The sequence below is a fragment of the Amborella trichopoda genome, chromosome 3 (assembly GCF_054954075.1).
Source record: "Amborella trichopoda isolate Santa Cruz 75 chromosome 3, AtrichopodaSantaCruz75HAP2 v2.0, whole genome shotgun sequence".
NCBI classification, from domain to species: Eukaryota; Viridiplantae; Streptophyta; class Magnoliopsida; order Amborellales; family Amborellaceae; genus Amborella; species Amborella trichopoda.
Window position 1 is genome coordinate 60,627,758 of NC_142338.1, and position 16,042 is coordinate 60,643,799.

Sequence of the window (16,042 nt, forward strand, 5' to 3'; positions counted from 1 at the left end):
TAAGGGATAACCAAATTAAATCTTCCCATGCATCTCAGTATTGAAGCTGAGAGAAAAATGAAGAAGAAGTCAAATGGGCTTCACTTTGCCCAAAGTTCATCTTCTCAGATCCCCAAGAAACCTTTTAATAATAATAAAAATAATAGGTATAAGGGAAATGAGAGAAATTTCAAAATCAAAAAAATAAAGTTGAGAACACTTGTTTTTATTATATGAAAATTGGGCACATCAAGTTTAATTGTCCTAAACTGAAAAATAAAAATAGGAACCAGTATAACAACTCTGTTCGAAATAATCAAAATAAAATAATGACTTGATCTGCATAATCCTAGAATCAATAGTTGCCGACCATAACCTAAGAAATTGGTGGCTTGACTCAGGTTCCACTCGACATGTCTCGAGGATGAATGACGGATTCATAGAATTGAAAGAGATTACAGTCGATAACCAGCAGATTTACATGGGAAATGACACTTATTACAATGTACTAGGTGTTGGTACTTTCAGGTTGTGTTCACCAGGAAGAACAAATCTCTTAATGACTGAGACATTGTATGCACCCAATGAGGCCCAATATGCACCCAATATGAGGCCCAATAAGATTCAAGTCTAGTCGGGTCACCATTAAAAGTATTCTAAAGCATTGGTATATGGTACTAAAGTTGACAATTTGTACCGATTGAATGTTAATGAAAGTTCACCTTTTTCTGGTTATTCTGATGCGTCTTTTGATGGTTTTGCTTGTATGGATGATTCATATTTATAACACTTAAGATTAAGGCATATCGATAAAATGAATCAAATGGTTAAAAAAAAGTTTACTCCCCAATTTAGAAGAATTGTGTTTAATACATGTGAGCTATGTATTTCTGAAAAATTAACTAAAAAACCTTTCCCTAAAGGGAAAAAGTCTAATAAACTACTTAGTATCGTTCACTCTGATATATGTGGCCCATTAAATGTAAAACCACAAAGGTATGGAATATTTCATAACGTTTATAAATGATTATTCACATTATGGATATGCACACCTAATTAGTAAAAAATCAGATGCATTAGAAACATTAAAGAAAATAAAAGTGAGGTAGAAAATCAATTAGACAGACATATTAAAATTCTTTGAACAGATAGAAGAGATGAATATTGCTTCGTCTTATTTACCGAATTTTGTAACGAGCATGATATAATTCACCAAACAACTATGCAATATACACCACAACAAATGATGTAGCTAGAAAGAGAAATAGAACTCCAATGGACATGATTAAATCCATGATGAGCCATTTAAATTTATCAGCTCATTTTTAAAGTAAGGCCCTCAACACTACAATGTATATGATACATTTTAATCTAACAAACTCCACATCCAATAAAAAAAATTGTGACCAAAAAAATAAATGGTCTTATAGTATATAACCCCTTTTTAAATTTAAATTAAAAAACCAAATAAAAATCTATGACCTAGATATGGAAAGTAAACCATAAAAATAGTATTCCTCATAAAGTACACGACCACAACACCAGCATCTTCCACGTTGGAGAGAGGGGGACCCAGCATTTGGAGTGGCCTCCACCTCCTCCATCACCATTCACCATCCAACCTAGGATTGGGGGTGAGCCTCTCCTGACAGTCGGTTTTCCATGGACCAAAAGCAGACAAAAACTTGAAACGAACAGGAAAGGGACGGGTATAGTGAAGGAGAGAATTGTCCTGATATATAAATATACTAGAGAGAGAGAGAGCCTCGATCATTTTAGAAAAGTAGTTGCTGCCAGAAAAGAGTGGAAAGGCACAAGAAATTCTACTTTAATCAAAGAAGGATAATGTTGCACACATCCAGCTTCCCCACTGTGTGAGTGAGAGAGAAAGGGGGGGGGGGGGGGGGGGGGGAGGCGCGAGGCAGGTTGGTGTTTTCTTGAGCATAGGATAGAAGTGGGTCTTGCCCTTGTAGTTGAGCAAAAAAGAGAAGGGCCTGACAGATATTCAAACCTCCAAAATAAAACTACTTATACTGAAAGAAAAAAAAAAAGAAAAAAGTTATTAGAAGAGAAGAAAGGGAACACACAATAACTTCCCCTTTAAACCAAATAACTAAAACTCAATGTTGCGCATGAATCATACACTACCATTGCAGGATTTTTTTTTTTTTGGTTTTTTTTGAGGTTGGTTGTGTTTTTTTTTTGGGGCGGGGGTGGTTGTCCTTGAGCATGAGAGCGAGATGTGGCAATTGTCCTGTGTGTTGGCATAAAGAGAGTTAAGAGGGTATCATCTGTATGTTGATGAGAGAGAGATTTCAAGACCGAAATGTGGCACTACGGTTCCCCGAAGCCGGAAAGACCTGCCTGCGCCTTCCCCCTTGAATATCATCATCTTCCTGACTCCCCACCTTCCTATCCTTTGCCTGAGCACGACCACTTTCTCCCTTGTTGGGTAACATTTCTCTACCACTCTCCCCTTCAACGCATTTCCCTCGCAGTTTCATCTGTTTTCTTGCTGCCTCATAGTCAAAAGGCTCGAACCCCTCTAAGCTTCCTCCATTTTCTCCGAAACTCAGCCCTTTAGAAGGTGCCCCTTGCTTTGGGTTCTTCATCTGATTCAAACTCTGAAAGCATTTTTGAAAGCTTGATGATAAATCAGAGAGAGACATGGGTTCAGTTATGTTATTTTCCTCAAGTTGAGGGAGCCAAGTTTGGCTGTCCGATTGATCCTTGTTTGTGGGAGAAAGTCCGGTTTCTTTCTCTAACAATATGATTCCCTCTGGTTTGTTGCTCTCAATTGGGGTAAGATTATCTTTGGGAGGCAGGGACTCCCTTTGATCTGGGCCTTCTTTAGGTCGGGGTTTCAAGTTTGTGATTTCGCCAGAGAATGAGTGGAATGGAAGAGTTACCGAGGATTTGATCTTCTCGACCTTACTTTCAGCCTTTTCCTGTTTAAAAAAGTAAGGAAATTGTAGATCCTTCTAAAAAGTATGAAAATATCGGCTGATCTTCCACAGTAGTCATGTAATTCAATTTAAGAACATTTGTCAGGAAAAAGGGAATGAAAGAGCAACTCCTCCATTTTAGACATTTAATAAGCTCGCAAAATTACTCAGTTCTGGATTGGGGTTCTCTCTCTCCCCCTCGCACACACACACACACAACCCATTTTCAGACTTCCTCCCTCCCCCTCCTCTCTCTCCTTCTCCCCCTCTCCCTCTCTCTCTCTCTCTCTCTCTCTTATTCACACAGCACATTTCGAGACCCAACCCGCCCCCCCCCCCCCCCCCCGGTCCGCTCTCTCTCTCTCTGCATTGTTATTCAAAATTTTGGACCTACAGAAAAGTAACGAAGTAATTACCTGCTCCCAAGTACTCAATTTAGAATCAATGTTAATCTTTCTCTTAGAGGCTGAGTTTCCAAGCAATGCTCCAAAAGCTCGACTAGGCTTCTTTAGCATCTGGACAGTCGCTACATTGACCTGATACAAAGATTTCTTCAAGTTAGTTCACACTTTCTCTTTCAAAGAAAGTTCACAAATAATAGAATTCTGGCAACAAAGACTTTGAACATACTGGTTTTGCAAGAGCTGGGGACTTGAGATCAACATGCATGCCTACACTTGAGTGATCTTCTTTCTTCGTTTCCTCAGCTCTTCCCTCTTGCCCAAAAGAGGAGTCTGAAGAGGAAATGTTTACAAGCTATCAGCAGTGTGTTGTCATAGTGATAAATGATAAGTCTTGTTCTATGGAATTTCTAGTTAATAAAACTTCCAGATAATTTTTCTAAAAATTTTAGAAACTCCCACAGACATTAGATAGCAGCATAGCAATCCCATTTTTTCACTAGAAGAAAATCTTCACTGCCAATATTTCTTTAAAAGAAATTGTCACAAATCGAAAGTACTGAATGACGCACAGAAGTCAAGTGTACCTTCTTGCTGAGATCCGCTAGAGATGAATCCACCTGCTAAGGACTTGGAAACAAATCTATCACTCAGACGTTCAGCATTTGTGCCAGCAAGTGCTGAAGAATCTATCGTCGATGATGAAAAATGAGATAAACCAATGCGGGGATCCACTCTAACAGTCAAGTGAGCTCCTCCGAAATCACCCATTTTCCCATTTGACGTCATATTGGTAACTTCAGAATAAGACTCCTGGTTAATGTCAGGGTTGAGCACTTTCTCTGAGTCGAGAATTTCCTTTTGCATATTCTCCTCACGTTCCTACACATAAAAACCAGGTTAAATGCAGCCCATCAACTATGGAGAGAGAGAGAGAGAGAGAGAGAGAGGTTTAATGGGTTTAAGCATAAATACTGATTTTGTTTTCTGATGGAAATCCTAATTTTTTGGGAAATTTATCAAAAAATACCTAAATTTCAAAACTCATTTTGATGCATTATTTGATGGGCCACTTGAAATTTGATCCAAAAACATGATGATACGTTTCAGGGAGAGGTTTCACGGGTTCAGCCTAAATAGTGATTTTGTTTTCCTATGGAAATCCTAAATTCTTTTTATAATTATTTTTAGAAAGAACCTACTTGAGACATGATTCAGCAAGACCAAAAACCAAATTTCTCCAAATTTAGCTTCTACCACAGATGCCAACTGCTAAATGTATTAAGAACTACTTAAGATCTCCAAAACCTTTTCCGGGTTTGTTGAGTCTTTACCTTTTCCAAGCGTGCTTGTCTCATTTGTTCGCAGATGCTTTCAAATGCAGGAGCATTTTCAATTGACCTTTCGATAACACTAATGACAGCTCCAATATTTTTCATAACATATGGGTGCCTAACCTTGACCAAGGGACGTAACTTACCCATACTAGTTGGCATCATCCTGGCTGTTTATGATTAAGAAACAAAAAAAAAAGAGGAGAAATTATCAGAAAATCGTAAAGAAAAAAACAGAGTGGAAAACCCATTTCAAGACCAATGGACAATGCTAGAAAATGAACCTAGAGAACTAAATCTAGTATATTCCCAATACCAATCTCAAGAAGCAATTTGTTTGGTAGTACGTAGCCAGTACTTTCATCCTCTGAACGAGCTACCTGATCTCTCCATTCACAAAGCCCCTGGAGTTAATAACAGTTTACAGTTAGCATATAACAACGTGAACCATATATTCAAGATAATAAATACAAGCAATTTTCATTGAGACAACCTAGGATAACTTTTTCTTTCTTAATGTCCCCTACAATTCAGTCCTCATACATTTGTGCATATTTACCAATTAAATGGTACCACTAAAAACACACAAGGAAGTTCAGGAATAAAATAATTAACATTGAGTGATTCAAGATAAGAGGCAGATATAGCATTAAACACCAGTTTTCGAAGGAAAAGAACTTCCAGAGAAATAATAGGAACTGAGCTGGTTCTCCACAAGCAATAAGTGTGTGATAGGAGACTCTGATGACAGACAATATTTCATTAAGCCCATAAGGTAGTTTGAAATGATGCAATCATAACCCCTCATAAAGCAGTCCATGTAATGTACAGACTACATGGTTTAAATATGTTTGCAGAGAGTACAGCAAAAGACCCAATAAGGTTTTTGATAGATGCAACTTATATATATATATATATATACATACATCAATCACAAATTTAACTCATTCAATATCATCATTTTCTAGCCAAATTGAACATAACAGAAGACTATTAAAAGAAAAAATAAAAGTCGACATACAGCAACAACGGCAAGCTGTTTTGAGTCAAAATCTGCTTCGTGTAACCTGATATCACACAATTACCAAAAATAACTTAGAAACCGAAGTACTTCGGCACCACAAATCAATTTGGACAAAATTCAAAATACATGAACATAATGGTAGTATGAGGCAGCCAAGCAAAAAAAACTAACCCATAGATATAGAGAAATGAATTATCTGTTAGGAGTTCTTTCTCATATAACTTCTTGCAAGTGTCGTAACTACGCTTGTAAACCTGCAGGGCAAAACATAAGAATAACATCATCAGCACATGCATTTTTTTTAAGCATCAATGTATGCAATTATTTTCAAAACAAGTTTCATATTGATGCAAATAAAGGAATTTTAAAAGCAATAAATGTAAACAGTAAGCATTATCCAAACCCATGAAAAACTTCAAGTCATAATTTACATATAGCAAGGATCGAGAAACAGCAATAAATATAAACGTAAGCATTATTCAAACATGTGCAAGACTTCAGCTCGTGATTTACATATAGCAAGGATCCAGAAGCCCAGTAAGCATTATCCAAACATGTGAAAAACTTCCAGTTATGATTTACATATAGCAAGGATTCAGAAGCCCTTCCCTTTAATAACCAAACAACATTGCTAGATTTGTGACTTCTATAACCCTCTGCCAAGGAAACTTCAGCAGGTCAGTTGTAGAAGTCAGATCACCGTCTAGGGTCTCCTACAAGTAGGAGCTCCTCGACCATTTTGTTTCAAATTCAGCTGCCAACAATCTCCAGGAACGTAATCTTATCGGATTTCACCCTACCTCTCCCCCGTGGCATTTGGCTCACAGTTTTTGAGGAGATTGATCACCTGGGCAGGGATACACGCATCTCATGGCAGCACATTTGGAGGGAAGGCAATCAGGAGGCAGATACCCTGGCTAAAGCAGCGGCCAGTATGACTGGCTCATAGAAATATTTGGAAGCATCGTCTTATTTTGGGTTGCCTTTGTTGTAACCTTTCTTAAGAATGCCTTTTTTTTTTTTTTTTTCTTTTTCTCTCTGTACTTTGGAGCATCCGCTCTGTGGATTGCCCATCACTCCTTTTATCAATTTAAGGTTAACTTCATCACAAAAAAAAAAAAAAAAAAACAATCTCCAGAACTGCATACATGGCTTTTGAGTTTATGCAGCAAGAGCAATCAATGCCACAACCTAGGATCTCTATTCTAATCCGTCACAGAACCAACTTTAATAAGTGAATTCACTGATACCAATCATATCGGTCATTTTATTTTCATTATCATGCTACATATACCAATTGCATGCCTAGGGGGGTAATCAACATACTATGTAGCATTATCAGGTCTTGCTATTCAGTTAAAATTACATAATCAAATTTTGTAGTGGAGCATCTTTGAGATCCTTATAGGATTGCCTAATTGAAGGGCCTGAGGATACATACTCGAATCTTTGGCAAGATACTCATCTTTCCCACTTTCTTCCATCTCTACAACACAGCATATGGCTAGTATCACAGAACCAATTAATTTTTGTATTGGATTAGAAATCGAGAGGAATCGCAGATTTATGAGAACCCCCAATCAAGATGCAAGTTATCCTATAGATGCTGCATCCATGCCTGTTCGAAATGCGAATTCTAGTATTCAATGTTATGGAAATAAGAATGAAAAACAATCGAGACTTTTTCTAGAGATATGGACAAATGGAAGTTTAACTCCTAACGAGGCACTTTACGAAGCTTCCCGTAATTTGATCGATTTCTTTATTCCTTTTCTACATGCAGAGGAGTGGGACATCAATTTAGATGACGATCAAAACATATTTACTGTGCCCTTTTTTCCCTTTCATGAGGGGTTGGCTGATATAGGGGAAAGCAAAAAAAGAATTGCATTGAAACGTATTTTTATTGACCAATTAGAATTATCATACTAGTAAAAACACGTAACAGATAATTTCTTCTAAACAGTACATACTTGTGCAAACAATATGGAAATACTGCAATTGACTTTCCACCTGTGAATGCAGTATTTCAAATGAATATGAAAACGTTCCTAGCGTCTAATCAGATCATGCATGGAGCTGTGTAACCAAGAAACTATCATGACGCTAACCAAGTTTAGAAAAGAACACTAGTAACTGAGAGTAAAATGTAAATACTTAAAATCCAGATAACATCAACAACAACAACAACCACAAAATAATATTAAATATAAACTACTTTAACTGCTAAAAATACCTCATATTTCTTTGTTTAAATGGCGATTGAAACCTAAAACCAGGGTTGGAAGAGTAAAACCTTCAAGCTACTAGCTAGAATAATCTAATAAGCATTTAGATTGATTAATGCGAACCAAATGAGATGAAATCCAAACATACCCCCAATAGATTGTTAACGCGATCCTGAACCAAATGCTTAAGAGTAGAATACTACTCATAAAGTGTGCTTCATATGATGCAGGTACTTGCCCCAGTAATGCATAACATCACTTTGTTGAGATCATCAAAACCATAGAATCCAACAAATATTATAAAATACCAAGAAAACAAAATATGAACCCACTATCAAATGCAAGATACAGCCAGTTTCTCCACAATTTTGGGTAGGTGCAGTTCCACAGGGAACCCATTTATCTGATGGGAACAATTTCTTAACAAATACTAAAATCCAACATAACCTGTTTTACCTGAACTTAATCAACAAGATAAGTATGCAATGTTACAACATTTAGTCAACCAAGATGAGCACACTGAAAAAAAGACTAATAAGTATGCTTAATCTCATTCCAATATCCTCATATATAAACAAGTCGTAATTTCATCACACAAACAATAAACAAGCATTCCGTAGATGAAACAGAACCCACCTCTACTAGAAGAGCATCACCATTCCCACTGTCTGTCGATGATGAAAGCAACCTGGATCTCATCAAATCATATAAGTGTAATAGATAATGTGTATCTTCTCGAGCATATCTGTTGGCATGAATCAGAAAGAACAAGTTATGATAAACATAATTACAGGTCACCCATAAACATCACATATTTTACATCCCATGCCTAAATAAAATAGTCAACAAGTGAAACAGAAAATTCAAGTCGCTATTCACCTGATCATCTCATCAGGAAGAGGCCTTAGCCGCCAATCAGCATTCTGATACCTACAAGTATATACATGGAAATTAAAATCCAAGATACCATGTGGAAAAGAACATCATCGTCATCATCAGCGAGTGAATAATAAATTGCAGTCTCCTGATGAATGTCAGTTGAGGAAGATAAAAAAAGAAACTAATGCCAGACCACAAGAAGCATTTTAAAGACTTTTGTCATTTGTACAAGCAATGAGGAAACGTAAATTATATTGAAAAATAAAAGACCAGAGCAAAATCATATTCCCCATGAAAAGTACTACAGAAGAGAAAGATGTAACGTTACCTACCAATTCATCTCAAATTAACTCATACATGCCCTTTAACTACTATAAGAAACACATTAAGTTCCAAATTGCAAGCAACAAGTTAAATGTTGAACCTAGGGTAAAACGACACCCTTCCTCATTGAAAACGGGAAAAACAGTCGTGCATTTTCCCACTTTTTGTACTTTTCACTTTTTTTATGATAAAAAAGGGCTCTACTTCTTACACCCAATCTTTTAGTGGTGGAACCCATCCTAAAACTCACTCACTCTATCTCTTAGTCAGGTATTTGCAGGGAATTTGGGTGGTTATATGGGATACGTGTCAATACTAGTAGGTCGGAAAGTTATTCCCCTAAAGATGGACCACAATATATTGTCTGAAATGGCTGAAACCTGAAGCACTTATGTTATCCATGGAAACTGAAGTAAGCCCTGGAGTGAATCTTAAAGACTTCCACGACAAGGTTAGGAAAATAAAGCATTTATCTTCCTTAGCCAAATTGAAGCTCACAATGAACAAAGATGAAACCATTGATCTCAATATCGACATGCTGTTGATGTATAACAGCTATTATTACATATTTGGAATATGATGGTTTTATGTTCTCATATTTCATATTAAAGCAGACTTAATCCCATATTGATCCCCAGAAATGGAGAATATATGTTTCCAGTTCTATGAGATCAAAGGTTCACTAAATTAACTATAAAAGTCATTAAGGAGCTTCGCATCTATCCACTTTTCCAAGTTTCAAATGTACACATGTTGGCATTCATAAACTTATTTGTCAGTACAACTTTAAGGAAATGGTAAGAAACATAACTTTGTGAGTCAAGAAAGGGAAAAATGATCCGCAAATGGTAGTATGAATACAAGTACCAAAAAAAAACTAAGTACCACGTTCAGTCACTTATATGTCATCATAGAGAGGAACGACTCTCCCTTAAGTTACACATTTGTATTTTGAGAAAACCCTTCAAGAAACTAGTATTGGAAGGAAAGCGGAAAACAAGAATAGAGGAGTTACTCTTTGTTGGCAGTTACCCCACAAAAATGACGCAGAAGATATTCCAAACTATTTCGCTCCATTTGCAACACCCTTGAAGCCTATTAAGCAAAACACAACAGAAAGCAACCCATCAATGTTAGGTTTTACACTTTTATTTAAGTTCACCCTCATTTAACTTGATGTGATCATCCACTCTATTTTAAACATAGAAAAGAAATGGATTTGCAATGAAATAAAGCTTCTTTTTTTTAACACAATATACGAAGTGGAAATCAACAAACTAGTCACTACTCCACATCACAGAAGTTCATATAGCAAATCAATTACTGCAACACTAGAGCTGAAAGAAAATAATGTGACGAGGATTGTCCCAAAAAAGAAACTAAGTCAATATGCCTTAAGTGAATTTGAAGAAAAATTCTTCCAAGAGGAATAGCCAATTGAGGAGTAAAACTAAGTGATGCACAATGGTAGATCAGACCATTTAATATGGAAACAACAAAGTCCCATAACTCTCAAGGAAATGAATGAATCAAGTGTCACTAACTGTCTAAGAAAAAAAGATATGGGGACACATTGACTGAGACATGTTAACAAAAGGTCGTAGCAGCTTTCATAAAGTACAATAATTGACAAGCATAAAAATGGTTCATTGTAGAACATGAAACAAATGGTACATGACTAAACTCATATATTTCAATAAATATATTTTTTAGGGATTTTTAAGAAAAAAGTATTATAAGATAATATATTGGGCTTCTTAAAAAAATATTTTTGACTTCGGCTCTCCTACCTATTGTTGAAGCATAAATTAACTGTTTTGCCCCTCCTTGAAGGAGAAATCACAGGGTATCTTTTTCTCTCATCTTACACAATTTTTACCTATGGTTTCTTCCTCCCCTTTATCTCTCTATCCAAAACCCCATTTTTAAGCATTTCTCTCTCCTTCTCTCTAAAAATACGACTAATGATTCATTCCTTTTACATTTTTCTAAACACCCAACCCATTTTCTCCACTTTCACATTCTCTCTCTAAACCCAACCCCTTCCTTGCTACTCCCACATTATCTCTCTACAACTAAATTCAAATAAGAAAAAGAGAGAAAACTTAAAGGACAAGAGAAATCAAAGAAGAGAGAAAGCACATTCTTGGGGTTTCAAAAGGCATGATATAATTTCTTCTTCTTTGGTTTCACTCTCTTCTTCCATAATTTTAGTTTTAGAGAGAGACAAAGAGAGGATGCACAAATGGACAATATTTTTAAAGAAAGAATGTAATAGGCAGGGAGATAGGCTGGTTTTTAGAGACAATACGAGGGAAAAAAAGGAGGAGGACGCACAAACGGACAATATTTTTAAAGAAAGAATGTAATCGGCAGGGAGATAGACTGGTTTTTAGAGAGAGAATATGAGGGAAGAAAAGAAGGGGTTGGACTTTTGAGACAATGAGAAAGGAGGAAATAATGTATGGGGTTTTCAAATAAAGAGTATGACAAGAGGGAAGAAACCATATGAAAAAGTATCATTACGAAAAAACAAACCATGGGAAAAAGAGTGAGAGATAAGGCAAAGAAAAAGTTCTATCATTTTTCTCTTAAAAGAGGGCAAATTGGTCCATTTGCCCCTCCATAAAAAGTAGAGAGCTCAAGTCAAAAATAAAGTCTCTGGATGTCTAATTTCATAAAAGAAACTTCTCATAAGGCCTTTTTTTTTAAAAGCCCTATTTTTTAATAGAAACAAGATATTACTATCAGACTAACAATTCCATTTAATAATAACGATTTATTATATTCAAGATTTTTGATAGATTGTCATAAACTGATTTACATTGTCAGCCAAAAAAAAAACATTGATACATGCAAAAACATGATTACACACGTTGTAATTTTAAATACTAGACCAACTTGGGAACTAAAGATTGTCTTGGGTCACCATTCAAGTTTCAAACATTTGAGAAATTAGGTAGACACCCAGGAATTCGAAAGTTTTGTTTCAGTCTCATTTTAAACCCTTTCTAGGGTCGGGGAAACCTCGGGCAAACTTTCAACATACACAATTTCCCTTAAACATATACTTAAATCATTGTGAGAAACAGGTCCCCAAAGTCAAAAGGACAAGAAAATCTTTTAGAGTTCAGAGTTGGGAAACATGCCATTTTTTTGGTATTCCTAAAATCACAAGAAACAATGCTATAACTGCGCCCATATGCAAGCATTCAAGCTTCATAAGTCATAGCAATGGAAAAAAGAACTCATCAATTTTAAATGTTAAAGAAAGGCATTGTAGCTTAACGGTACAAACCTGATGTGTGTCAAACAAATTGCACACATAAATGCCAAAGTCCCGCTGAAGCCACAATATATCTCGATCAGCCCCATGCATGACCTAAGCGGATATTTACAACAAAAATGGCATAAGCGGGTCCCCCAAGAACTAAAATTGCGGAGTTATCAAGAGGGAATATGATCCCACCTTTTTCCTAGAGGGATCTGCAAATGCATCCCTCAATTGTGGACCAATATGAGAGCGGAGCTTTAGGGTATCAACCACATAATCTTCAGTTCTCGTAGAAATTTGCATCAGGCAAGTCATTCCTTGGAAACTACGGTAATGATTATGCTCCAAGTCAACCTGTTAAAAACTAAAATACAGTTACCAACAAAGCTCGAATGTATGTACTTGGCCAACCTCACATGATATAAACTTTCTTTGTGATATTTAGTAGCCATTCGACACAGAACCCCAAATTCTCACTTGAATATGGTTACCAACAAACCTATACTGTATGTACTTGGCCAACCTCACAGAGTATAAAATCTCCCTGTGATAATAACTCACTAGAAAATAAATATAATTGCTTTTAACGATCAACAACTGTTTTGATTAATGAAATAACCACTCTACACAGAATCCCAAAAACTCACTTACTCCAGAGAAACAGAATCTCCAACTCTCCAAAGAAATATAGCAACAAGATTACTCACAGAAAGCCATGTTTCCTAGTGTAGGTGAGGTTTTTATGCATGTTCACTAATGTTTGTTTACTCTCCCAGAAAACCTCAACCATGTGCTTTCGAGTATATTGATTTAGTAGATCCATGCACATTCTAACAAAACCAGAATTATTGTCCACCAAGGAAAATACCTTATGAATTCAAACAACAATATGGACTATACAAACAAAGAAAATAATAAGAGAAAAATTTCTATCACAAAATTAGTATCCTCAAATTGGGAGTCCTCACCGCCAATTCATTCACATTGCGCAACTTGATAACCAATTCCTTTAAATCATCTATTTCCTTCACAAATGTAAACGGGGTATTCTCAAGGGGAAGGGGTTGTATTGGCTCGGGATCTCCAAGATGCTTATCAACAAACTCCAACTCAGAGTACTTTTCCTGTGGTTATGAAGAACAAAAGTTACAAAACAGTCAGCTTCCAATATAAAATCACAACCTATATCTATCATGAAGATCTCCACATTACAGGAACACCAGTGCAGCAAACAAAAGAAGGTACTATTTAATGGAAACAAGGTCGTGTTAAATATCAACAGAAGCAGCTCTACCCGACGAACTACCCAAGTCTTATTTCTGATGGATGACAGAGTACCCCCCATTGCACAAATCTCAGAAAATATGCACAGTTCTTTCTGTGATAATCAATTGCATACGAAAATAATATTTGCAATTCCAGGAAAAAGAAGCACATAAAAATTCCCATGTTGGTGAGTGGGGAAGAATTTCAAGGAACGTGCTATAAATCAACAATATTTGGCTGTTAATTACAAGTAAGGCACCAACCAACAGAAAAAATTGTAACATATCACAATTTTACCGACATATGAAATCAATAGAGCCATACAAAAGTAGATGTTCCAAAAAAAAATAGAGCCATACAAAAGTATCCATAAAACTCAGGACCCCTCATTTCTGCGTTCTTCTTTTTTCTTAGATGAGCTGGGTTTCATAGTCAAGAACTTCAGGGACATGAAAAAGGCCCACCAGGTCTAACCTAGACAGCTGCTCTTCTTCTGTGAATTATATAGATAGCCTTCTTGATTTTTCCCGTAAATTGCAGATAGTTTGACTATTAAGCCTCTTCTCTAAAGTTTATACATAGCAACATAGATGAAATGAAAATAATTACAAACAAAAAAGTAAAACACAAAGATAAACATACCAGTGGATGGATAAACCTGGACCCATCCTCACTCTTCTGCAACCAAACATGCTCAAAAGGCTGGTTCGAATTATCAACAACAATACCAAGGGTATCTTGAGGCCTTGGAATGCTTGGAATATGAAATGGAACCTGAGAACGCCCCTTTGAAGCTTTGCTATCCCAGGAAGCAATCTTCGCACCATTATAAACCAGAGAAGCATCAGAAGCCCTACTTTCTCTCCCTTCCGCTATCTGATTCCCCTTCTTATTCTTCTTTCCATAAACGAGTTGAAATCCATCTTCAAAATCCTCAAACCTCTGGCCATTTTCCCCATCTTTCTTCTGCAATTTCTTGAACTCATCAACTGAAACATCGATTCTCTCAAATATTTCATCATTGATATCTACAAGCCAGTCGTATGAATCATCCGGGTCATTAGGCAACGTCAAAGTCCTATTCCACAGATGCTTCGAAGCACCTATATCTTTCATGAGAGACTCGGATTTTTGGGATATCTCCCTAACTGGTATCTTGAATTCATTGAAGTTAGCGTAGAAATGGAAATCTTCATCGCATGGAAAAGGCTTCGCAGAAGCTGAAAGCTTTTTAATGGACGAATTCATGGGGCCTGAAACTAGGGTTTGGAGGAGTTTGGCCCTCTCCTCGATGGACTGGTCGGAACCAGAGGCCATTTCTCCCCTAAAAACTGAAAGCTAGGGTTTCATTCCTTCAATTAAAGATGATGTTTCATATGACTTAGGATTTGAGAAAACGACTATTAAATAAGCTTTTGTAGACTAAGGGCTTGGGATTCGCCATTACAGAGCTTCTTCCAGATTACACTGGCAGCGGTAAACCCGCTGCTCTTTTTAAACATGTGAAGGTTTTCGCCATCTCTCTCTCTCTCTCAAAAAATAATTTGTCGACCGAGGGGTTTATGTGAGCTTATATGATCATAATGACCCTATACATATCTGTAAATTACGAAAGGCCCAACCAAATATTGTGAATTTTGCCAATTTTTTTGGGAAATTTACCCTAATGTCTCTAGTAATTTAGAGAAATTTATGATCCCAATTATCCGTTATTGCGTATAGAAAAAAAAGCTCAAATAAGGTTTTGAACTTTAAAATGGAGAACAAATATTTAGGGTTTTGAGTGTAAATTTATCTTCATTTTATGCACTAAAGAATGTCTCTCACAATTAATATTTGAGTGTCTTTTTTTGTATCTTTTTTATTTTTTTATTTTTATTATTTTCAAAATACACATCTAATTATCATTCGAGGCATATTTTTATCTAGATTGGTTTGAAAATTCAAGTTTTCAAATGCTTATAGTAAACAAACTTAGATTGAAGACTTCAAGTTTCAAACTAACTTGTTTAAATATGAAAAATATTAGTTTGGGACGTAAAGTATAAAATCTATTTGTAATTTCCCTTTATGTGAATGAGCATTTCAAAATTTAAACTTCCTAACGGCACTTGGAGATTCAATGTTGTCTAATCATTATCACATATTTTAAATTGAGGTGACGTGAGGCAAATCTGATATGTATTTATCAAGTCATAATTAGTGCGTGATGTTAATGTTGTTTATATTATTAAATTATAAATATATGACATTATTGTCAGCTCACTTCCATATGTCCAACAAAATTAAATCGTTAGAAACGTAAAATACATGTAAATCATGCACATAAATACGTGTAAAGATCACTATTTTTTCTAGAGTAAATCATAATGGCCTCAATTATGCAAG

General features: G+C 36.0%; 1 protein-coding gene across 2 annotated transcripts; it reads right to left on the bottom strand.

Annotated features, from left to right (window-relative positions):
* Nucleotides 1-2,057: 2,057 nt before the first annotated feature.
* On the bottom strand, nucleotides 2,058-15,166 carry LOC18421529 (Polynucleotidyl transferase, ribonuclease H fold protein with HRDC domain-containing protein). Of its 2 annotated transcripts, none has more exons than XM_006826275.4 (15): nucleotides 14,297-15,166; nucleotides 13,357-13,512; nucleotides 12,584-12,742; nucleotides 12,413-12,496; nucleotides 10,130-10,209; nucleotides 8,791-8,841; nucleotides 8,548-8,656; nucleotides 5,855-5,937; nucleotides 5,681-5,726; nucleotides 4,976-5,063; nucleotides 4,660-4,829; nucleotides 3,913-4,207; nucleotides 3,555-3,658; nucleotides 3,341-3,460; nucleotides 2,058-2,927 (listed from the first exon to the last, which is right to left on the bottom strand). In XM_006826275.4, the coding sequence occupies exons 1-15, from the start codon at nucleotides 14,969-14,971 to the stop codon at nucleotides 2,295-2,297; spliced, it is 2,853 nt and encodes a 950-aa protein (XP_006826338.1). In that variant the 5' UTR covers nucleotides 14,972-15,166; the 3' UTR covers nucleotides 2,058-2,294. The 2 variants fall into 2 exon arrangements, with proteins under 2 accessions (XP_006826338.1, XP_088718068.1); XM_088861942.1 differs by having other exon boundaries at nucleotides 10,147-10,209; nucleotides 14,297-15,022.
* Nucleotides 15,167-16,042: the final 876 nt, after the last annotated feature.